The sequence below is a fragment of the Raphanus sativus genome, chromosome 7 (assembly GCF_000801105.2).
Source record: "Raphanus sativus cultivar WK10039 chromosome 7, ASM80110v3, whole genome shotgun sequence".
Taxonomy (NCBI): Eukaryota; Viridiplantae; Streptophyta; class Magnoliopsida; order Brassicales; family Brassicaceae; genus Raphanus; species Raphanus sativus.
Genome location: NC_079517.1, coordinates 17,560,996 through 17,587,205, shown reverse-complemented (window position 1 = coordinate 17,587,205; position 26,210 = coordinate 17,560,996). Strand labels below are relative to the sequence as shown.

General features: G+C 28.4%; 2 protein-coding genes and 1 long non-coding RNA gene across 3 annotated transcripts; 1 reads left to right on the top strand and 2 right to left on the bottom strand.

The window, feature by feature from the left end:
- Window positions 1-5,308: 5,308 nt before the first annotated feature.
- On the bottom strand, window positions 5,309-6,602 carry LOC108816819 (probable F-box protein At3g56670). Its single transcript, XM_018589383.2, has one exon. It carries the CDS (start codon window positions 6,571-6,573, stop codon window positions 5,422-5,424), a length of 1,152 nt encoding a protein of 383 aa, XP_018444885.1. The 5' UTR covers window positions 6,574-6,602; the 3' UTR covers window positions 5,309-5,421.
- Window positions 6,603-7,203: 601 nt separating this feature from the next.
- Window positions 7,204-9,236, bottom strand: LOC108814143 (probable WRKY transcription factor 70). Its single transcript, XM_018586646.2, has 3 exons — window positions 8,708-9,236; window positions 8,119-8,220; window positions 7,204-7,838 (listed from the first exon to the last, which is right to left on the bottom strand). Exons 1-3 carry the CDS (start codon window positions 9,037-9,039, stop codon window positions 7,391-7,393), a joined length of 882 nt encoding a protein of 293 aa, XP_018442148.1. The 5' UTR covers window positions 9,040-9,236; the 3' UTR covers window positions 7,204-7,390.
- Window positions 9,237-14,366: 5,130 nt separating this feature from the next.
- Window positions 14,367-15,227, top strand: LOC130497578 (uncharacterized). The gene is made up of 2 exons (XR_008936564.1): window positions 14,367-14,593; window positions 14,756-15,227. It is a non-coding gene; the product is annotated as an uncharacterized LOC130497578 (long non-coding RNA).
- Window positions 15,228-26,210: the final 10,983 nt, after the last annotated feature.

Genomic DNA, 26,210 nt, shown 5'->3' with positions numbered 1-26,210 from the left:
TCAAAAGACAGGAGCTTTATTAAATCAATTTAATCGGAAAGAAATGGAAAGAATTAAAACTATTCCGATTAAATTGATGATACACTCTAAAATTCGCCATACGAAAATGATATCTCCAAAGAAAAAGAAAGTTTTGATCTAAAGATCAGAAGCACAAAAAAAACAAAAATCTTACATTCTCCTCTTTCCGGTCAAGGATTCTAGACAGAGAACGGGGAGGAGAGTCATGCAATGTATTTACTAGTTTTAAATTTAATTTATTTTTCAATACAAACCTTCTCGGAGATTTTGGGATTTTCTATTTATTTTATTTACTTTTTATGATTTTAACAATGTGGGTATTTAAAAATATAGTGGTAAATAGTTTTGATGAGATAGGTCCAATTCTCCCGTAAAAACTATGTTAGCCATAAAAAACACTTATCTAAAAGATGAGGTTAATGGGCCCACCAGATTATTTAGGCCCATGATAAAGTGAAACAAAATGCTTAGCAAATTATATGATTTTTTGTGTCATTTTGGTCAGAATGTGAGGAATCTTAAACCACAAGAAAACGACTAGACTTTTGACTCTGTATTTCATGTTGTATCCGACGAATGTATCTCAGTTCTACAAAAACAGCTATTAACAAAACTAACGTAAACCAAAAATCACTCTGTTCTATCCACAAGCAAGGACTACAAGACTGCTACGAGAATAAATATCCCATATGGGTGCATGTTTTCATCTTCTACTGGTCTCGAGGATTCAGAAACGTTTCCTTCATCCATTCACGTCGTTCTTGTTCTGAAGGATAAATGAAATCTTCGTCAGCTGTAGGAGACTGGTCGGTTTCGGTTTGCTGAGCTGTAAATCCGGGAATGCTTGCGTCGTTTTGGGTTGGTGGAGTTATATCTTCAACGGGATGGTCTTGCTTGGATTTTTTAGCTGGAGGCGTCGATTCAGTGGATACAGACTTTAACTTTTGTTTCTTGATACCGCGCGGGAATTGCATATATCTTTGCCAACACGTGATTAGACTGCATGAATGAGAAAGAAAAGTTACAAAGACGTTTCACTCGGTAATCTCTAACATAATTCTTCTTCTTCCTAGACCGAATAACCTAACACAATTCATAATCTAACAAAATGCCCACTTCTAATCATCAACCTCATATGTTACTTTCTTATTACCAAGTCCTAATCAAATGATACAAGTCGATGCATACCTCGACTCTAAGAGATAATTCCTCCATCCTCCAATACGCAAGATCCATGCCTTGAGCGTAGAAATCTTGAGTGCGTTTGAAACCGAGAAGCGTATTGTTCTCAAAGAGTTTCTTGATCGCTCCTTTCCTTACCCACTCACCTCCACCTTCGATAACACGATCGTTCCTTGAAGTAACATCAAGGTACCTTTTGGTACCAAAGAAGAACCATGTATCATCTCCACCTTGTTCGTATGTCCCTGACAAACAATGACGGAGGCTGTTAATGTTGGTTGCTCATCATCAAGAAAGCCAAAAGAAAAAGAAAGGAAGGTTTCTCATCAAGAAAGGACTTACCGGTAAGAATTTCAGGAGAAGATGAGTATACATCGGTGATGTTGTGGATAGGGCAAGTCCTCGGTTCCCTTCTTACTACGAAAGGTCGGAGGAATAGTTGCAGCAACTGTTCGTCGGATGCGTGAAATCCGTAACATGGAGGGAGATTCAAGTTCCGGTGAAGTTGGAACGATGTGGTAGAGTCGACGAGGTTAGCAGTAGCGGGAGATTGTTCCATTACTTCTTTTATTTTTATTTTGTATTATCTGAGGCAGACGAGAGAGAGAGTGAGTCGAGAAGAAAAATAAAAGCGGGGATCTTTCTTTATATATAGTTGATTCGCTTTGTGCTAAGTAGTTTGTTCAATTTTCATTTATTCTGTTTTTTTTTTTGTAAAGTTTAGTAATTATATCAAGACCATACTCATTATACCTAGGTTCTTTCCGAATACTAAAACTTTTAGTGTATTCAATTTGGATAGAAAATCATGTTTTGTTTTAATAAAATTATATAGTTGCAGCTTATATGTTTTTAAAAATTGAAAAACAAATTTATTACAACATAAAAACACTAATATTATACGTTAACTTTTTATAAAACAATTGGTTGTATTTAAACCATAAAATTCAAAATCATCAATTGGTAACAAAACTGAAAAGTTACTAGGAAAAAATAGTAAGTTTTTAATAAGTTTACCAAAAATTTGATAATGTTTTTCAAATTTTACTTCTAAATGATCAACATTTTTTATAAATCCATTATGTTTGTTATTAAAAAGAAAAAAAATATTTTAAAATCATCTATTAATATTTAAAAATTATTTATAGAAGTTTATAAATATAATTTCACTTCTAAATATTAAACCCTAAGCAATAATCATTAAATCATAAACTCAAATGTTATGATATTTTTTATTGAATATACTTTTAAAAGGTAGTCCAACTTAGTGTATTTCAAAACTAATACCACAAAATGGTGTGACCAACGGATGGATTTGTTTTTTCAGGTATTCAAATGAAATTCATAACATAGGTTCATATCTGCGTAACTACACATGTTTGTCGTGGGTTACTTCGAACTCGAGTGGCTTATCTTCCTAGAATCCGATTACCACTAGACCACAATGTGTGGTTAAAAGTATAGCTGTTAGAGTAAATAAATTAAAGACTAGACCTTGACCCGTCCGACCGGACGGGTATTTATTTTATGTTTTGACCTTTTTATTTATGTTAGATTATGTATTTGTAATATTTAAATATAAATTTAAGTTGATAATTAATCTTTTAATAATAAAAACTAAAATTAAAATTATAAGTTTAATAAAATATTATGATACAAAATTTTAAGTTTCCAAACAAAAATAATATAGGAGTGGGTCATTTTTTTTCCAATTCCAAAATCTTAAAACAAATAAAATAAATTTATAAATACATAAAATATATAAACATATTTGGAAATATAATTTATATTAAATAAATTTGTTAAATAAAAATAATCTTGCGTTGTTGTTGTTTATTTTTATAGCTTGACCGGTGACTGTATAATTTTTTCAGCATAAATATTTCTTTTCACTTAAATTTTTTTGTACTAATAGTATAATATGTATATATATATATTTGATATATATTTGTAAATTAAAATTTATTACATAATTTTGATATAACATTTTAAAACATAGCAATTTTATTTATTACTTTGAATAATTATACTTTGTGATTTTAGTTGTCTATTATATCACAATGCATCATATAAACGAATCTAATATTTATAACTAATTGGACTTATATTATGAAAGAAATATACTAATAATTTATGAATAAAAATCTATATTACTAAAGTGAAATTTATTTTCCTACAGAATTTTTGAAAAAAGGTTTTAAACGATTTGTAAAAATAGATTCTTAAATCATTATATTGAGAAAATAATAAAAACAATAAAAACAAATATGAAAATGATAATGATAACTTGGGCCGGGTGATTTTCAAAAATTATGACTTTGGCCATAGATGATTTATAAATGGTTTCTTAGGCTAACGTTATGATATGTGCACCTATTATCATTTTGGCCATAATAAAATACGTACATGAATGTTAGGAGTAATGCAAAATAAGGAATGCCTATTTTTTAGGAAAGTCGTTTTTAAAAAATTTATTGTTCTCAAATCTTTTTTAGTTTAAAATCTGATTTAGGAAATCATTTAATAAATTAGGAAAAACATGAATTGTTTAAATGTAGGATTATTAAATACTTCAGTGGCATAAACTTGTAAATAAATAGTAAATTTTAGGGTTAATCCATATGCGTACTTCTGTTTTAATAAAGTAGATATACCAAAACTATATCAATTACAATATTTACATATATAGACTATTGCTCATATAATTTAATTTACATTTACTTCTTGTACTATATATATATATATATATATATCTTTTAATCAATTTTTTATTGTTTTTTGTTTGATTAGTTTATAGTCGAAATATTTTTGTCTGGTAACAGATAAAACATTCATACGATTAATATGGTTAACCAAAACCAAAAAACAAAATATATATATATATATATATATATATATATATATATATATATATATATTTCGAATTTTAAGAGTTTGAGTGATTCTAGGTATGAGTTAGCAAATCGTTGGACCGGGTTGGACTATGAACCAACAATAATAGATTAGGTTAGTGTCAAAACCTATCTAAATTGAACCGGTTAAAAATCTTATGGAATCGTCAAAATCTAAGAACCGCGATCCAATAAACTGGGCCTCGGTTCGTTTATAAACCAAAATTTTGTTAATGAAACAATTATTTTTATTCTTTTAAGAAAAAAAAAGAATTTATTAAAGATTAATAAAGTATCTCTCGTCCTTTTTTCTAGGTCTGTACAGCTCATAAATTACAAGATTCACAAAGTTTAATATTCACATCAAGATATTGTTTTTGTTTACTTCTCACTTTGTTTAAATTTTATTTCATGATCACTTATTTTGAAATCTTTAATAATTGATACATTTACGTTTTTTGAAATTTCTGTTTCAAAATATAACTTTGACCCAATGTGTATATAATTTTTTTAAATGTGAGATTTAGAGTGATAAGATCTGAAAATAAAGTTTAAATATGCTTTTCATATTGATTTTAAAATTAAACTATTAATTTTTTTGTTACATTTTAAATGTTATTTTAAGGGTTTTCTAAACATTATAACTATTTAAACATTTTATTTGATATTATTTATTTTTATATGAATATGCATATTATTTACAAAATATCATTAAATTCAGTTTAATCTAATCAAACACGATCGAACCCGGTTTGTTCCGGCAAACCACAATGACCCATAAAATTTCCAGTTCGCTGACCGATCCGGTTTTAAAAATACTGCTCCTCAGAAATTTCATTGGTGCTCATAAATTACATACAGAAACTAATTCTAATACAAGGAGAAATTTCATTTTTACCTCGATTATTGTACTACTATTCATGTTTACATTTATTAAAGGAATATTTCATAATTATCTTCTTTATTTAAATAGGTAAATACCATTCTATTCTTTTTTTGTAAATATATAAATATAAATAATTATTTAAATAAATAATTAAAAAAATTAAACAGTTTTCGATATTTGATTGAATATGTATTCTATTTTTGCATTTAAGTTGTCAAAAATAATATTTATTTGCATTTCAAACCAAATTTTGAATCATATTTGACAGATTCTTTAATATCTTTGTGGACCATGTTTGACATTTAACCATATATCATATGAAAACCACAACAAAATCTTCTTTATAGGTTATAAATTGTATCTTTATCCCATAATAATAAGGAAAAACCACAAGCTCTAAACTGAAAATTTCTTAACTAATAGCTCTACATTGAAAATTTCTTAACTAATAGCCTGATACAAACACATTGTGTTGTCGACATAATCCAAAGCACTCCAGATAATAGTAGACATGTAACCCCTTTTTTCCTCGGGATAAGTGCCTTTGAGGTCAACATATCTCATACTGTTTTGCTTTGGATCATAATAAAAGACCCATAACATGTCACTAGAGAGGTAACCTGGCTGGACAAAAACGATCTCACCAAGACGAGTAGCCCCCAAGATGCGCCATCTTTTAAAACCCTCCATCTCGTGAAAGAAAATCATAGACCACCCTTGTGTGGTTTCCTTGTTAGCATTCTCCAACACCCAAATTTGTATGCCTTCCTCGCAGCATACGAATCCTAACTTCCCATGGTAGTTTATCAGAATCGAGGGGTGATCCATCAATGTTTTTGGAGCCTCGACATGATAAAATTTCTCCCACCTAACATCAAAACTCATCAACTTATATTCAGAAGTAGCATCTGCATTAATGGCTAGGTAATAGATAACTCCGTTGATGCAAACAACACTCGCCATTGGAAAGTGCGATCTAACGCCTTGGATTGATCTCCACTGCGTAGCCGTGGGATCTCCTAGTGTAAACACTTGACAAACATGCTCCATATCGTTAAATGGTATGTACAATGCTTTGTATTGATTCTTGAGGGGGTCGTATCCGAAGAAGCAAGATCCAATGCCTTTGATTTTTGTATCCGGTAAGTTAAAGCACTGCCTTGTGGTAGGGTTATATATAGCTGCCTTATTACGAGAATTTGACCAACAAAAAATCAAGCCACGAATATACTGCTTCATCCTTTCAGGGATTACTAGTACCGATACGTTATTAGTATTTCGAGGGAAAGTAGTAGATGAAAAGGCTAAGAAACATTCCTTGTAGTAGCCTGCAGCGTAGTCGTCGATGATGTGTGCATCACGTTGAGGTTCAGTCAAAGACCGAGTCACCATTGAGTCTATGAAGTCTCTACTACTGCTGATAATTGATGACCATAACTTCGACACGCATCGGAACCGTAATAGAGACTTCGCCGGTAATTTTTTTAGTATCTCCACCATTAGATCCAGAGGGAGGTTGATATCTCCACCCTGACGAAGTCGTGTCGACGATGTTGAGGTATCATGACTCTTCTCTTTCCGTCCTCTCTTCATCAACCTCTGTTTTAGTTTGTTTTGTGAAACCCTCGATATAGATAATGAGGAAGAGACTTTAGATATATACTAGACTTTGATCAAATAAATTAAATAAAAATAAAATTTATACATAAAACATACAATTCAAAACTATAGAAAAAATAAACTGTTTTTATTTATTTTTTATTACTCTTTTATATATCTATAAAACAATTTTGCCTTTTTAATGAAACTTCTTTTAGTAATCCAAATTCATGAAAATCTATAACAATCTATAAATAAGTTATGATCAAATTTTATTAGTTGATGTATATATATTTTCATAATCCACATAATTTTTAAAATCTATAACCTCTTTAGATTCACAAACTCATACAAATTCATCTCTCAGTAACCCTTCTCATGTTATGATAACAAGCAATATATTTATTGATGTACTAATTAGAGGGTAATATTGGTAGATTGATAGCGAGTAAAATCTTTATAGTGAACACTGAGTACAGTCGAGAACTTTGATAATTTCAGAATAATATGAACGAAGATACTATAGTTCACCGAAAATGATGAGTAGGATACATTAACTATAAAGATGAGAATATAAGATGATATATGTGTGTGTGTATATATATATATATATATATATATATATATACATATTTATATATTTATTTAATCCAGCAAGAGTATTATTACAATATTCTAAAATATTACATTACATTCACTTAAGAAGATAACATTATATATGTATGTTCCATTCTACAAGTCTGATGATTAATTCCCTATTGAAGATGACAAAAAATATGGATGTTTCATTCTATAGTGATGTAAAATCAAGCTAGATTCGAACATCGTTTGAAATAGGAGAGCTGCTCACTGTGGCTAAACCGAAAACTGCACTCCACAGATCCGCGGAATCCAAACCATTGATAGATGCACTAGTTTCACCACAGCCGTAAACAGCCTCATGATGATGATGGTGTTCCTCTTCAAAGACCAACATTTCCTGCCACACCAATTGCAAGTCACTCTCCGTGGACGAACCATGATGGTGATTCTCTTCCTTCATCGAGGTCATCAAACTAGGACTCTTGAGCTCTTCGGAATCAATGATAATCTCATCATGATGAATACAAGGCTTGATTTTGGGTGTTACTTCGTTAGTATTACACGTGTGGTTTCCGATGTATGTGATGCTGAACATCCTGGGTTCGGATTCTAGCTTCTGCACTTGCTTTGTCGCCTTGCACCCTTGAGTGTATTTGTGTGTGCACCTAAAGTAACTTCTGCAAAACATTAATGAACAAAAAAAAAAATTTAGACCAAATGTATATATTCCACAACCAATTAAATCCAGACAACATAGATGGTAGATATAAATGCGGTTCATGTATAATAATGCACGACCAACATGAATATCTATACGCTTTTTTTTTGGTAGATATAAATGCGGTTCATGTATAATAATGCACCACCAACATGAATTACTATACACTGTTTTTTTTTTGAATATCTATACACTACACGTCTCTTTATATTGGTGATGAATATAAGTGTAAAAATAACCTTGGGAATTTGGTATTAAGAATCTGTTTTTGTCCATATTTCCTCCAAGAAAATGCGTCCTCAAGTACGGTAGACTCTACAGTCCACGTCTCTGATTTCTTCCTGCTCAAAATGTTGTAAACTTATAAATAAAAACATTTGGCGTTTTAATATGTAATTATTAGTCTTGGAACCAAAGCTAAATATCTTGTTTGTTTGTGGACCAAGCACATCACTAGATCTTAAATGATTGCCTTGTTTACTAGTATGAATCCAAATCAATTGATTTATATTATATGATCATTATAATGATCATTATAAACAAAATATGATGACAAATGGTTATATTAAACTCTATATCACTATGGTAAATAAGTAAAACAGAGATACTAGCCTATAACCTAGTGGTATTTACTAGTACCACAACTGTATCATAATTAACTTGGATCCAAAACTCTTGCGTGTGTGAATTGTAGGCGATAAATGGAGAAATAATCAGCTAATATGTAAAGGGATTGAGCCAATTCACCTATCCTGATTGATTTAAGTTGGACTCTATGGAAACTTAACACGGTAACAAAAAGTAAGCGAGAGAAAAGATGAAACTTACTTTCGGTTGTAGCATCCTCTTTTACCCTTAACTGGTCCCAATCTTTTCTGACTATCGCCAGAATCCTCAAGCTTGCCGTCGTTGTCGCAGGAAGCATTTTGAGAGCCTTCAACGGCGGTGACAGAGGGGGAGATGGGTTCAAAGGAATCAAGAGCAGAGATTGTGTCATTGAAAGACCCCAAGATTTTCTCCACGAGATCCTTCGCTAGACCCAGACCGGCCGACTCGTGTTGAGAGAGGAGTTGCTGAACCTTAGTGGTCAGCTCGTGGCCTTGAACAAGTTGCTCCATAACTTTTAGCTTTGTTGCTTTTTTATTACTAGCAATATCCATTATGGTGAATCTGAGGGATTTTTTGGTGATTTTGTATGTTTTCCTCTCTTGGTGTGGCTATATGATTAAAGGGAAGGGAAGTGTGTGTGTAAATATAATGGAGAAAAGAAACTTGTAATGATGAGATTTTTTTCTATTGTTGGTTTTCTTTGATTTTTAGGAGAGAGAGGAAGATGTGAGGAAATGAGAAGAAAGAGAGAGATGGACAAAGACGAGAGAATGGGATGAACTTATCCATTTTTTAATTTGCTTAGGGGAGCTTCGTGACGTTGCACGAATGACATGGCGATGATGTCACTCTTCCCTTAATGAGAAGGGAAAATAAGTTTTGCTTACTTAGGGTTATTCAATTATTTCTATAAACCTTGGATCAAAATTCTTATTCTCATTGATTTCATATGGCTTTCGAAATAGAATACAACTCTTATTTGATCTGGTAAGATAGTGATTACATTACTTGAATATATTTACAACAATACATTTTTCTTAGGGTCACATCTTGAATAGTTCTTTTATATATGACAATTACTAGTATTCCATAATTTTATATATCTAAAAACGTTTGTTTACTGGCCAGCTCATAAGTATGAAGAGTAAAGAATCATATGAATAAAGTTTCTTTTGATCTCTAGCTATAAGTATAACTCATTCGCTTTCCAGTTATACTAACCTACTAGGATAAGAACTGCGTCTTGCGCATGGTGAATATATATATGAAATTATTTAAGAAATATTTTATGAAAAATTAAATTTATATTCTTTATCGAATTAATATTTTTGGCCCTTACATAATTTTAAATTTTTTTTTGTTAATTACATAATTTGTTTGCTGATGAGCTAATCCCATCTAAAAAAATAAATTTAAGTCAAAAAAATCACTTATCGCATAAAAACATAACGTTTAAGCCTCAAACCTACTATTTGGTTACAATAAAAGTATATTAGCTCGGTTTTATATCATTGGCAATTTAAAAATTAATTATGGTAATAAGAAGTTTACGTGTCAATCCTATCCATCTTCAATATTTTTTTTTTTTGTCACTTTTCTCATGTTAGTTATTGCTCGATATAAATATTGATTTTAGAATTTATTCTTATTTTGTTCTTTTGTTTTGGCCTGAGATTTAATTTTTTTTTAAGATTTGAAATTATTAAAGAGATACATACTTAGATTAAGATATACGTCTTGTGCAGAATAAATATTTTATATTTATTATTTATTTTATGTTTTTTTGCATATTATGAAATAATAAAAAATAATTATATATTAAATAACTAAGAAATTAATTACTATTATGTAATAAATTGGTGTGCGCATATAAATTAAACGATCACTTTTGTATGTTCGAAAATTATTTTGGGGTAAATATATCAAAGCAATCAATCTTATCTATGTATATGATGTATAATTAATTTAAATGATATTAACATAGATATATAGTATATTTTTAGTATGAATATTTATTAAATGAGGTTTCTACTCATATGATTTTATGATTATTTGGATATTATGTAACCAAATTTTACACCAATGGAATGTTTTTTAATGTGGGATTTTTAGTGGTTTCAATAATTTTTTATCATTTAAAAAAACAATGAAGATTTCAAAATTAAAATTTTAACTTTTCAATTTATGTTCAATTCAAATATCGAGATATAAGTATGTATTTTTCATATGATGTATAGTTTAAATTAAACGATGTGAAATATATATATAATCATTTTATCTTATTACATAAAAATGTTTAAACTTTGATCACAAAAATTTATGTGAGACTTTTAACAGTTCTAGTAATTTATATTCGTTTAAAAAATCGAAATACAACACATACAAAAAAATCTAAATTTTTATTATATAATTAATGTAATTGTATAATTTATTTTAATAATAAATAATTAAACAAAATGATAAAAAGTATACATATTGTTTAGCAAATCTTTATTATTTAAAATTATTAATTGCCATATATTTTAATTACATTAGTAGGTTTTATTTAAAGAAATAATAAAAATAAATTTTAATTTAATAAATGAATGGTCTATAATAGACGTACTATATAATTTAATATTCCCTAATAATTTAATTTTATACCAAAAAAAATTTCAGTTGATTCCCAAGCCTTCACGTAAGCAAAATTAACATTCCAGTTACATAACAACTCAATAGAACACTTTTTTAATTAGTAAAAGTTACAAATTATAACTTTTTAAATGTTTATTCTTTAATATAGGGGATTGTTAAAAATATCAAAAAATAGCAACTACTACTATTTTTTTTTAAGCTTTTTTATTTTAAACATAATATAACTAACAAATCTTTATTATTTTGTTTCATTTTAAAAAAAAATCAACTATTGATTGATTAACCTATCAGTTCACCTTAAGTGTGAATCTAAGAGAAACTCATAATAAGCGCACTGATGAGAAAGATTTGAGTTAGAAATTAGCTAATTCACGCAAGTTTAATATATGAGGATTTTTGGAATCATTTGATAATTAGACATAACAAATTAGGAAACTATATGGAGTCTGTTTTTAATACATTGCCTAAATTATTGTTTGCAACTAATTAACTTATTAAGTGAATCAATGCAATATTTCTCTTTAATTTGGATCCATTTGAAATCTCAGTCAAGATACCATTTAATTACTTATTGACTTCTGAATCATTGCCCATATTCACATAATTATATTTATGTCGTATTTCTTGGTGTGTACACCACGTGGAAGTAAATTATTATGAAAATTAGCATTTTAGAAAATCATTAGGGGGTTTCATTTTTCTACTCCATGTGTGTGTGTTTTAGACGATTCTTAATTGTGACATAAAACACAAAATGAGGTTACGACAGCTAATGAAATTGATTACAAATTATGATTAAACCATGATTTTTGATGTGCTCATAATAATAATTTGTAAATCTTCTAATGTTTACAAAATATGAAACAATGTGTATGTGTACACTACAAGAAAACAACACTTTGGCGAGGAAAATTAACGAGGAAATAAAATCCTCGTAAAATTACGTCGACTTTACGAGGAAATTACAAAGAAAGAACAAAACGTCGTTATTTCCTCGTAAAGTAACGAAGAAAACATTTCCTCGTTAAAACAACGTAAAGTTACGTGGTTTTAACGAGGAAATTCTCTTTCCTCGTTAAAACCACGTAAAGCTTGCATCATCTTTACGAGGAAATGAGGAAATAGAGTTTCCTCGTAAACACAACGTAAATTCGCGTCTTCTTTACGAGGAAATGTTTTACGTGATTTTAAACGAGATATTTTGTCTAAACCCCTAAACCCTAAACCCCAAACCCCATCTTTCTTCTATTTTGTCTAAATCCCAAACTCCAAACACCATTAATAATTTTATAATTTTCAAAAGATTATATTTTCAAATCTTCAAAAGATTGTATTTTTGTTGCAAAATAAATAATTTGATTTTGTATAAGTTTATATTAGAAAGAAGAGATTGATATTAGAAGTTAAAGAATTGTGGTTTTAAATTTTGAGTTTTGAAATTTGGAATGAAGAGTAGAAGATAAGAAAGATGGTGTTTCTGGTTTGGGGTTTTAGATTTTAGGCATTTAGAAAGAATACCTCGTTCATTCCTCGTAGTTAACGAGGAAATAACGACGAAAAAAAAAAAAATGCGAGCCTCGTTAATTCCACGTAAGACGAAATCGTCGTAAATGCCTCGTAAGCTTACGTGGAATTACCGAGGCCCGTCGTTTATTTCCTCGTAATTTCCTCGTGGGTTTACGAGGTTTTAACGAGATATTTTGTCTAAACCCCTAAACCCTAAACCCCAAACCCCATCTTTCTTCTATTTTGTCTAAAGCCCAAACTCCAAACCCCATTAATAATTTTATAATTTTCAAAAGATTATATTTTCAAATCTTCAAAAGATTATATTTTTGTTGCAAAATAAATAATCTGATTTTGTATAAGTTTATATTAGAAAGAAGAGATTGATATTAGAAGTTAAAGAATTGTGGTTTTAAATTTTGAGTTTTGAAATTTGGAAAGAAGAGTAGAAGATAAGAAAGATGGTGTTTGTGGTTTGGGATTTTAGATTTTAGGCATTTAGAAAGCATACCTCGTTAATTCCTGGTAGTTAACGAGGAAATAACGACGAAAAAAAAATGCGAGCCTCGTTAATTCCACGTAAGACGAAATCGTCGTAAAGGCCTCGTAAGCTTACGTGGAATTACCGAGACCCGTCTTTTATTTCCTCGTAATTTCCTCGTAGGTTTACGAGGTTTTAACGAGATATTTTGTCTAAACCCCAAACCTCATATTTCTTCTATTTTGTCTAAATCCCAAACTCCAAACCCCATTAATAATTTTATAATTTTCAAAATATTATATTTTCAAATCTTCAAAATATATTTTTGTTGCAAAATAAATAATTTGATTTTGTATAAGTTTATATTAGAAAGAAGAGATTGATATCAGAAGTTAAAGAATTGTGGTTTTAAATTTTGAGTTTTGAAATTTGTAATGAATAGTAGAAGATAAGAAAGATGGTGTTTGTGGTTTGGGGTTTTAGATTTTAGGCGTTTAGAAAGCATACCTCGTTAATTCCTCGTAGTTAACGAGGAAATAACGAAGAAAAAAAAATGCGAGCCTCGTTAATTCCACGTAAGACGAAATCGTCGTAAATGCCTCGTATGCTTACGTGGAATTACCGAGGCCCGTCTTTTATTTCCTCGTAATTTCCTCGTGGGTTTACGAGGTTTTAACGAGATATTTTGTCTAAACCCCTAAACCCTAAACCCCAAACCCCATCTTTCTTCTATTTTGTCTAAATCCCAAACTCCAAACACCATTAATAATTTTATAATTTTCAAAAGATTATATTTTCAAATCTTCAAAAGATTTATATTTTTGTTGCAAAATAAATAATTTGATTTTGTATAAGTTTATATTAGAAAGAAGAGATTGATATTAGAAGTTAAAGAATTGTGGTTTTAAATTTTGAGTTTTGAAATTTGGAATGAAGATTATATTTTCAAATCTTCAAAAGATTATATTTTTGTTGCAAAATAGAAAATTTAAATAAATAATTTGATTTTGTATAAGTTTATATTAGAAAGAAGATATTGATATTAGAAGTTAAAGAATTGTGGTTTTAAATTTTGAGTTTTGAAATGTTAAGAAGATATTGAGGTTAAAAGGAAGATATGTTTGTAATATATGAAGTATAATATAAGAAAGATGGGGTTTAGGGTTTGGGGTTTCTGATTTTAGAGGTTTAGAAATTTACCTCGTTAAAAACTCGTAATTTACGAGGACCAGAAAGACGGGCCTCGCTTATTCGTCGTTGGATTTGGGACGGACCTCGCAATTTCCTCGTAAGTTTACGAGGATTTTACGAGGAAATAAAAGACGGGCCTCATTAATTCCTCGTAAAGCTACAAGGAAATTGCGACGCCTTCGTAAGTTATATATACAACCCAAACCTCACACTCTCCATTCGTCCCAACTTCCTCTCCAATTCCTCCCCATTTCCTCTCCAACTCCTCTCCCATTCCTCTCTCCTTCGAAATGGTAATTTCCCCGCTCCCCATAATTAGTTTAGTATATTAGGTGGTTAGTTTAGGGAATTTAGATAGGTTTATGGAATTTATGTTCGTTAGATAGATTTTTTAATTATTGATAATAGATTTTTTATTATTGATGATCATAAACTCAAAAAATATATTTTTGCAGGTTCGCAAGAACATGCTTACTGCTCACTACAGAGACATGTTCGGTGAGCCTGGTAGTCAGTTAGACCCTCCAGGTTCTTCTTCAGGTGCCGGCGGTTCCGTGTGAGTGGACTCGAGGCCTTCATCGACGTTATAGCGGCCACAAATCCGGAATGGAAAACTTTGTTGAGGAACATGAAACAACAAAATCTCATTCCAGGCTAGTCATCGGGCACACATGACGAGGAGGATGTTACGAGGAGGAGCAAGGAATTCTACGAGGCGATGAACGGGCCTTAGTTTTTTTTTGGTTTATGTATTATAAAATCCAAAACTTATTTATATATAAAATATTTTGTTGCATTTGAATTTTATTTAAAATTTATTTATAAACCACAAATATATAAATATTTTTACTAAATTAAATTAATAATTATTAAATTTATCAATATTATTTATTAATTCGAAAATTCGCATTATACGAGTTATTTACGTCGAAAGCTAACCGAGGAATTTACGAGGAATATTTTACGAGGTATTTACGAGGAAAACTTTTCAAAGAATCTACGTGGAGTTTACGAGGAATATATTTCAAGGAAGTTACATCAAATTTACGAGGATTTTTTTTCAAGGAAATTACGTGTAAGTAACGACGAATGCATCACGTGGTTTCTACGAGGAAAGTCCACGAGGATTTTACGAGGAAATGCGGCGAGGAACTTACGACGAAATCTTTACTTTGTTTTTACGAGGAAATGGTTGACTCGCTACTTTACGAGGAAATGGCGACGAAATGTGTGTTACGACGGACGATAAACGACGAAACTCATTTCCTCGTTAATTCCTCGTAAACTTCCTTTTACGAGGAATTAACGAGGAAATTGGCCCTCGTTAAATATCTGTTTTCTTGTAGTGGTACCTTACCTAACCAATCCTTTATATATGCAAAGACTATTTGTTGAATTTTACTGATTATGATTATAATAATTGACTGTTCTCATGTGTTCTTATGTTGATTTCAAAACAAAACGTTTATATTAATTAGATACCAAAACATGCTGAAACTCTTTATTTCTATTATTATTGTACAATATATAAGAACATATGATAGTCGAGAATCTCCTTCTTATTAATCAAGAAGCATTTTTAAAGAGTAACCTTAAATGTGTAAGTTATTTACATGAGTGTCATGCTGACGTGTCGGCACCATATTCACTCTCAGCCCATATATAGAATCACTCTTGATTCACTAGAGAAATTACAAAGAAATGCCATTGTGGTACCACTCGAATTTCCTCATATACATTATAGTTCAAAATGAATAATTGGACGATTTTGTGTAAAAATGAAAGTCAAAAATCAGTGCGATTTCATCATTTCATGTTTAAGGAAAGTCAAAGATCATTACTATTTCTCTTAATTCTATTTTCCATTAACTCATTCCATGATTTCTTTTTCTATCAAAATATATTGGCATATATAAGGTTACCATAGATCATTGCCATATAATGTATTACGCAATTATGTAGTATAATGTTGTAAAATCTAATATTTGTTTTTTTTAATGCAAGATGTATCAGAAGCCATTTTATTAAAAGTGAACACAAATATCGTAATTCGATTTTTTATATTGATATTGTAATTTTAAAAAAAATAATGAGGAGCATAACAAATATCATAACAAGTGAACACAAATATCGTAATTCGATTTTTTATATTGATATCGTAATTTTTTATATTAATGTAGGGAACGATGCTTGAAAGATCTTTATAGGAAATGGTTGAATTTACAAGAACCGTTTTGAATTTGCTAAACTATTTTATGATGGTATATTCTCTATAAGATAAAAATGTATATAGCCTAATTACTGGTGGTATACGTCATTTAAATACGACAGATGTGGCCATAATTATTTTAGGTTAGTATATATATAGTTTAGGTTAGTATATATATAGTTTTGACTATTTTATAAATTCAAAATGCATTATATCCCTTTTATATGGTAAAATTTTAAGGTGATTCTACTGATTAATACTCCATTTATATAGAATATAAATCAATGACATATATATGGTAAACATTGCTGTTCTATGCGTTGATATATGAGTGATTGACAAGCTAAATTGAAAGTCTTAAAGGCATTATGATACGAATATATTCTCTTTATGACTCTTTTTTCCTCCTATATAAGCCAAAGAGATGTGAGTCATTTCGTCCCATTGCAAACCAAAGCAAAATCATTGATCCATACCCAAAAAAAATCAACATGACTGCGATGAACCATATTAAAATTTGTTGTCCAATTTGTTTGAATCATGGTAATTTCAAGCCTCTGTTTTTTATGAATTTCTATTTCTTATGCTTACTCAGTTTTCGTTCTTATGTTTATTTGCTTAGGTTGAAATCATTTATACAGCCTTTAGAAGTTTTCAAATCACCTCCCTGTAGTTAATAATCTAAATTGTCTAATCTTAATGGTTTTTTGGCATGATAATAAACCAGCAGTTTAATCCTAGAGACGCAAGCAACATGAACGACACATTCACTACGAGTTAGCTAGACAGACTTCTATATTTAGACTGAGTTTAATACTAGCCTCTGTTCACTGCATTTGATGGTAAATATAAATTTCTTGCTTTTTCCCTTAGTGAATCCATGAATATTGAAGATGATTCATTACAGAGAGATCATCAGTTAACATACATGAAATAAAACAGATCCCCAATTATGTTAGTAATATAAAAAAACAGTAAATTGCTTGAAAGTTACTAACTATGGGATTAATTTGTTTAGGATCAAGACTGTTTTTTTTCCGTGACATCTCTCATGCAACCTATTTACACTTCTGCAGAGACACCGGTTGACTTCTGCAAAGACATCTGAAGAAGCAGCCTACCAGACTGAATTTGGGAGAAGTATCGGAGCAGGTTGATACGACACACATACTTGAAAAGGCCTGCAACGTTTAAAAAATATACAATCTTTCATCTGTCTTGATGTATTGTGAGATAATAATTTATAAACATAAAATTGAAATGTTCAGATTGATAGTTTACCAATCTCAAATACAAAGATTAAGTTTTCCCAAGAAGCCATTGAAATATTATGTGTCTGGAAGATATACAATTAGAGAAGAAAAATATATCATCATGAGAAATAAATAAATGATTTTATCAATGAACGAATCCCTAATCGTTAAATATGAAAATTTCTAAACCCAAATTTTGAAAACCAAACTTTTATTTGAGTAGGTTGATTGGCCCCTAGAATAGAGTGAACTATTTTGATAAACATAAAATCTTTTTTTGGTCTGGTTTTCAAATATGGATCTTCCAAACAAATTTTGGTCTAATGAACATCAAGGAAGAAAACTTAACTAAGACACACCGGGAAAGAAATAAAATACAAAAGCCTTTAATTTTTTATGGTTTACATTATTTTGTGACCGGAAACAATTAGTTTGTAATAGACTTTATTATTAATATTTTAATGGGCTTTTTCACGTAAATGGCCCTTGGGTATTCAACTTAATTAATTGTCTGCCCAATTTAAAAGATGCTTTGGTTTTTATTAACCTAGAGGTTGGAAACTTTTATTTTGAAACTAAGTTGAAAACGTACATGTATTGATTATTTGATTGATAGTTGTTGTATGTATAGCAAATCGTTTAAAAGATATATACAAAGTAGTTGTTAGTCATATATTGCAACATTGTAGAATTGAGCTGAGTTCTTAAAAAACATTCAAACAGATAAAATTTAATGAGATAAACAAAAGAAGCAAAATTTAAGATGAGGAAAATGTATCTGACAAACGATTGGGACATAGGTTCCGATTGGTAATGGTTGTAGTTTCAAAATTATTGTTGTAGAAAAAAATCTGTAGACGTTTTACTATAGCTTTAGATTTTAATGCTGTAGAATTTTATGGAAAGCAATAAAAAATTGATTTGGATATTTGGCTCTGCAGAGCACTTCTACAGCTGTAGGTTATTTCAAGAGCTGTGGTTTTAAAAAATAAATTAAAATTTGATTGCTCTGATTTTGGTGCTTTAAAAATAAATAGGGCTGTGGAGAGCACCCACAACCACTATCAATCACACCCATAATCACCAATATTTTTGATAGAATTGAACAAATTATAATTTTCTAACTCTAATCCCCTTTCACACAAACTTAATGATTTTCTGGAAAAGGAAAATGTATGTTTCGGTTTTAGAAACATATGAAATAATGGAGTTGACTTATCTTTGGCTTTTGTTTAACATGTACATCCACTAAAGTATATATTCAAAAGGGTTTCCCAATAACTATTTAAAAGTTTATGTGTAAGCATTTAATATTGCTGTCTCTATGTATTTTTTTCAATTCTATTTATTATATATTTTTTCAATTTAATTATAACTCAAACTATATTACAAATATACAAAAAAAGATACCATGCATGCAAACTACGATTTACTACTTTGATTTATCGTGTTTAAATATATAACGCAACATATTAAACATGTTTATATCAATAAAATTGATGTAGAATATATACAAAATATTAAGTACATAATAAAACTAAAATCAAACTCTCACACCGCGCAAGGCGCGGATCTCATCTAGTATATCATTATTATCACGACACCAAGACGACTCTTGATGTAGCATTACTTTAAATGATGCTCACCTTTGGTATGTTTGGTGTAGAATTGTTTAGAATAATCATGAAATGTGAACAATGTATTAATATATTTGAAAATGGTTTGTTCGAATGTAAAGCACTATTTCGAAATGTGTTATTTTTCCTATGATAAGCAAAATCATAAATATGCATATGATAAGGGTATTTTTTTTAAATTATTTGAAGTCAGATATTTTTTTCCGTATTGATGGAACAATAAAAATAGTTAGGTACGAAAACCTCATCTTAATATTCATTTCGGTGAAAATATTATATCAAAAGGCGAGAAGAGGGGGGGGGGCAATAAGGTGCATTCCGTAAGATGCATTAATCAATCATATTCTTAATAAATATGAATGCTTTTAATCTAAGTTGTACCAATGGCAAAAGTTGTAATTATTCTAGCTAGAAAAGACTATTTAAATAAGTAGGCTGAAAATGCATAAAAAGATGACATGTCAGCATAATGGCAATGATGTAAATAATTTACTAAATTAAGGTTTGTTTCTTAAATTGCTTTCCTATTAATAAGAAAGGGATCAGCTCAATTCAAAAATATAAAATACGAGTATCAAAGCTAAACTTTTCATTTTCAGAAAAAAAAACTTTTCTACCCAATTTTTTTTTAATATTGGTCTTGATTATAGTAGAATTTATAATGACACGAACACTTTCGGTGAAAGGTTTTTTCTTTTACTCAGAATCACATTTTGATCCAATTTCTCGGAAAAGTTTTAGTTAGGCATAATATTCTCTTAATATAGTAAGTTGGTTTCGTGAAAAGGCATAACTATTTATCATGAATTTTTATACTTATTTTTTTTGTGTGGTAGAAGTGGTAAACACACTGGTCGGTCCCTCACTATTCAATGCATCATCACACACGTTCTCTTCGCTTAGAAATGTCTAATTGGTCTTGTGGCCGGCCCCTCACGCTCCTCTAACCAAATTTTAATTAAAGATTTAGTGAAATTTATCTAAGCTAAACTTATACTTCATCCGTTTCATATTAAGTGTCGTTGTAAAAAACAAATTCATTGTAAAATAAGTTTGTTTTAGCACTTCAATGCATAATTTATTAATTTTGTTTTTAGTATATTTTTTTATTGGTTAAAATATGAATATGTGTATTAGTAATAATATTTTTAAACAAAATATGCAAATCAAATGATTTTTTATGCGTACACAAATCTAAAATAATTCTTAATATGAAACAAAAATAATATTTGATTGATATTAAACTGATAAATAGTATACCCTAGATTATAATTTGTAACTGTTTATCAATTTTGAGTTAGATCATCTTTAATGTATTACTCCAGTATTAATTAAAACAAAGTAATTCTATGCGCAATTCTCTAAAATAGCACTTTTTAAGTTTTTGTCATAAAAATAGTACTCAAAAAAATAAAATGACCAAAATAACACATTTTTGTTTTGAAAAATTTAATATTTATTTTTTATTTTTAAAAATTTGAACACATTACTAAAATCCTATCCCTTAACTCTAAACCCTAAATCTTAAATTAATTAATCCAAGAATTATAAATGCATATTTACCCTTTAATAAAACTTATTTGGTCATTTTTCTCTTTGTGGTGCTATTTTTATGACAAAAACTTGTTTTGGTGTTATTTTTGTATTTTTCTCTAATTCTATAGTAAAGTTGAATTTCCCTCAAATCCTATTTCATTTTAAAATAATTAATAGAGAAATGAGTAAAAAAAATTACTACACCATTTAAGGAATAGTTTCATTTTTCTATTATTTAGTAGAAAATAGAGTTTTAAAACTTTTTTCCAAAATCTATTTCAAAATAAAAAATAAAATATGCTTAAAAAATGCTTTTATGCAGATATATGACTTATATTTGCATTATAAATTCGGATGAATTTTGCAAACTCACTGTGAATTAAAGATTTAAAAAAAAATTGAGATAGAACATTATGTAAGGATCTTTTCTAGACTTTTTTTTTTTTTTTTGCTAAAATCTTTTCTAGACTTGTGGACAAGTAATGCAATAATCAAACTATTTTATATAACATTAAGCCTATACTATTAGAATTATGTAAACATAGCGTACTATACCTCCAGTCGACAACATTCTCATATTTGCTTGTTATTTTTTTTTTGAAAATGTATATCCACTAAGATTTTTAAGTCACATGACAGCAAGTTGTTACGCCAAGTTGATAGTACGAAAATCCAAAAAGGGTTTTGATGGGGTTTCAGATATTTTTTTTGTTTCATTATGATTCTACCATCTTTTATAAACCTATTTTTGGGTGCAATTTATAAACCTATTTATTATAAAAGTTTCATGTTACCGCTACTATATATTTTCTGTTAATCAAAGTCTTAGTTGATAAAAATTGTGTGCCTGATTTTGACATGTTTTCATCATCCCATTATACTAAAGTATTTTTAGTGTCGATTATATAAACACTGATTGGCTTCAAAAACTACACAAGTTAGATACGTCAACTGATTTGATGATCTCTGAAAAATCCAACTCTTGAGTTAATAAAAGAAACTTTTATTAAAAAAAAAAAAAACGATAAGAAACTGTAAAATTAGACTAATAGCTCATGTAATAATAATGTAAGCATGGCGCTAAAAAGGACAAAATATTTTATAAATTTACAAATTTAGGAATTAATTTAAGTTTTTTTTTTGGTGGATAGCTACCATATAGTACACTAGACCTTCAGACGCCAATAACTCTCCTCTCCACATTTGTGAGCAGATTCATAAATGCGATTCGTTATAAATACTCGAAAGTGTAGTGGTTGTGTCTCAGCTATTTTCATTAATTCAAAAAGTTGGTTCTCTAGCCCAAGTTAAATGTAATGTAAAACAGTTGGCTAATTTATTATTTGAAACTTTTTTTTTTGAAACTTACTATATTTTTTTTTGACAACAATAAACTACCGAAACTTACTATATAATGTCGTTGTAATTATCTTTTTACTAAATTTATTAGGCCAACATTTTTGTTTATCTCTATCGAACCAGAATTGGTCTTTGGTCTCTGATGTACGTCGACCAATAGAAAGAATCGAATAAATAACAGCTAACAATATAGTTAATTAGAGTTAGACAAAAAGGAAAAATGTTGTTAATTAGAGTCACAGGCTAATTGAAAACTAGGATAAGACATGGATCTTACGCATGGTGAGTTTTTTTTTTATAACGCTGGATATGATATCATCAAAATAAAGGGAGATGAACAATGAGTTTTGGAGGGTCACGGACTAATTGAAAACTAGGATAAGACATGGATCTTACGCATGGTGAGTTTATATAATTAAAATTAGGTGTCTTTCTGCACTATGTGAAACAATAAAAATTTTAAATTTAAATTATATTTAAAAATAAAACTTTAATATAATTTTAAATTTTATTATTTTCTTAACAATATTTTGAAATAAATTTTGATTTAATTGAACACAAAATTAGATAAGTTAAACAATTTTTTTTATTTTACATTATATTTAAAAATAGATATGTAAATATTTTCAAATTATATATTAGTTAGATTTTTTATCTATGTCTTTTGGATAAAATATCTTAAAGCAACTTATATAAAATTAATAAAATTTTGAAACAAAAGTTGCATAATTATCGAACAGTAAAAACTAAACCGTATTTCTAAAATTTATAAATATATAAAAGAAATTAATGCTATTATGATTAAAAGTTATACTTTTTAAAAAATTACCAAAAATATAAATCACTATTAAATGTAATAATCCATATCATATTTAGTTATATATCATGTCATCTTTCTAGGTGTTATGTCACATTTATTCAGTGAAAATGATTGTAGAGAGGACATATGTCAAAATCGTTTTGCAAATAATATCAAGGAGATTTTCAAAAGTTAAAACTAAATCGTATTTCTAAAATTTGTAATGATATTATGATTTAAAATTGTAATTTAAAAAAATCGTAGAAAATTTAAAAATAATCTTTGGTAATAAAATTGTATAATTATAAATAATAGTAATAAATAATATTTCGAAATTTGTAAACTATTATATTTATATAATTATATTATTTAATTTTATATTTGAGTAGATTTACTTTAATGATGATGTATAGTTAAACATAATCAAATTACTAGGAAAATAAGAAATAAGAAAAGCTTAAAAAAAATTCGTGAAATCGATTGAAAGAACAGTATTTTGGTGCTGAGTTTAGGCAATACTGTTCAACAATCTTATACTTTGGAACACTGTGAGGAATCAAATATCTCTTATATTTTTTTTAGCCACGTGTTATCACCATAATGATTCATAGAATCCTTAGAAAAATAGGTTGGTCCATCTAAATATGTATTATATGTTTTTGTTAAATTAACTATTAAATTGATTATTAATGTATAAAAGAATATTCTCAATTCTTTCCTTAAATAAAAATACGAAATTACCTAATATAACTACCATATATATGACAATTAATGATTATGAATAATAAAGATTTGATAACAATTTTTGTATCCTCTCTCATTTTTGTATAGTTTTATATTATTAAAAGAAATTAAACAATCACATCAACCATATAATAAAAATTTTATTTTTTTCTTATATTCTATATTTTGAATTTTAAATGACTATAAATTACTAAAAATGTTAAAAATTCCATTTTGAAAAGTTTTTGATCAATAAATGAATTTGTTTTTGTTATAACAAAATACAAATTATCATAAAATCGTGTGAATATGAATTCTCATTCAATATATATTCATATATTAATATCATTTAAATTAAAATATGTACAATATAAAAATACATAAATATGTTAATTCTGAATTTTACATTGAAAAATATAACATCAAAAAAATTGAGATTAATGGTTTAGTTTTTGTTTGTTACAGCAAATATACAAATTTTCAATATCATTCATATTTAATTATATACCATATAAATTAATTAAAATATTTATTTTTATTTACTTACAATAAAAATATTGTCAATAAACAAGAGGTATTTTTTATTTATGTGATTATTCTAATTCCATATATATTAATTAAGAAAAAAATAATTATTTTAGCAAGTGTAAGATCTTATTAATTAAATTTTTCAAAAATCTTAAAATATGGATTGCACAGTATATTTGCTTTCATAATTCTAACTCCCTTTCTCTTCATCACCACAATGACAAAGAATAATTTGGAATTTGACAATCTGTAATAGCAACATTTTTTAGTCCAGTCCATCGTTTTTCTTAAATAGGCTTAGAATAGTTTTTAATGGTTAACTAAATGGATCATGTACATAATATAATGTGTTTTGGTTTAAAAATTGTTGCATACCCAAAATAAAAAATAAACCATCATCAATTTTATATAAAATTTTGTTACAATAAAATATAGGGTTGGGAAGATCTGAATACAATAAAATATACAAAATATATAAGATATTTTTAAGTTGTACATAATACTTGGAAATATACACAAATAAAATACATGTTTAAAATAGTTAAACGATACTCAAAATAAACCAAAAATACTTAATGTCTATTATTTTTTATCCATATATTTAAGTAAAAACAATTTTATGTTACATTTAAGTATTTTGGTTTACATTATTCACATTTATATCATATATCTTTTTTTTTATTTTTAGATTTTTAGAAATTAAAATTATATATGAACTTTAGTTTTCTTAAATTTAAATGGGTTATCAGAATCCAAACAGAACCCGCAAAAATCCGAATGAATATATACAAACTGATCCAAATGATATCCGAATGTCCATCTTTAGTCAAATTAAAAAAAAATATTATCAATAACAAAATAATTATTGTTTATAATATTTAAATATATATAGTTAAAAACCTCATTCGGCACATGGGGCGGATTATCATCTAGCGCACAGTTGATTGTGATGTGTAAATAGAATTATTATGATGAAAGGGGCGAGTAGTGGGTAAACCGTATGCTGGGACCAATATTTGTATAAACGCACACATTTGTTTTTCACCAATATGAGTTTGTGGTGCGATCAAAAGGGAAATAAACAAGGAAAACAAGAGGAAGCTTCATAGATCATGTCTACGATGAGAAAGTTCTCATTGGAATAAAAATATTTCTCTTTTTTCAGGCCGGGGAACATGATAAAAAGTGAGAAAAAGACTGAATAAGGAAATTCAATGGAAAATACCCTGAAAAATGAAAATATATTGATTGCTTGTTAAAACCAAGAATACTTTAAAAATTCACAACCTTAAGTCATAACTTCCATGATTCTAGCTCTATCCCTCAAAAACAGTCACAATCTTCTTAGGTTCATGTCTCTCCCAAATTCTAAAAGTCGAATTCATTATATATATATATATCTGCGTTCTAACTGTTTTGAAGTTGAAAGATCTGTTAATTAATAAACGTGATTTTTCTTTTGTACGTAGAAAGATTACATGATGAAATTTCTAACTATTTTGAGTTTTGTTCGACTCCCTATCTATCATTTAGTTTTCATTTTATTCAAGCATTTATCATATACAAAAATCAGCAAATCCAAAACATAAAACCAAAAAGAAAATTTGTAAGTTCGTTCTGAAACCAAAAGGAAACTACGAAATTTCACTTTTAGTTTTGAACAGATTCAAAAACAAGATATATTTATGTCATGAGACCTTTATTGAAAACACTAAAGAAGGATACAATACCGGAACCGTATAAATGAAGTTTCCAACATCAAAAGATAAGGTTCCTAACCCTTATTTCACCGCCGGTTGGTCTCACGCCGTGTCGACGAGCACTTTTTCCCCCTCTCTGGTCTTCCTCTTCTACTCATGTCACCAT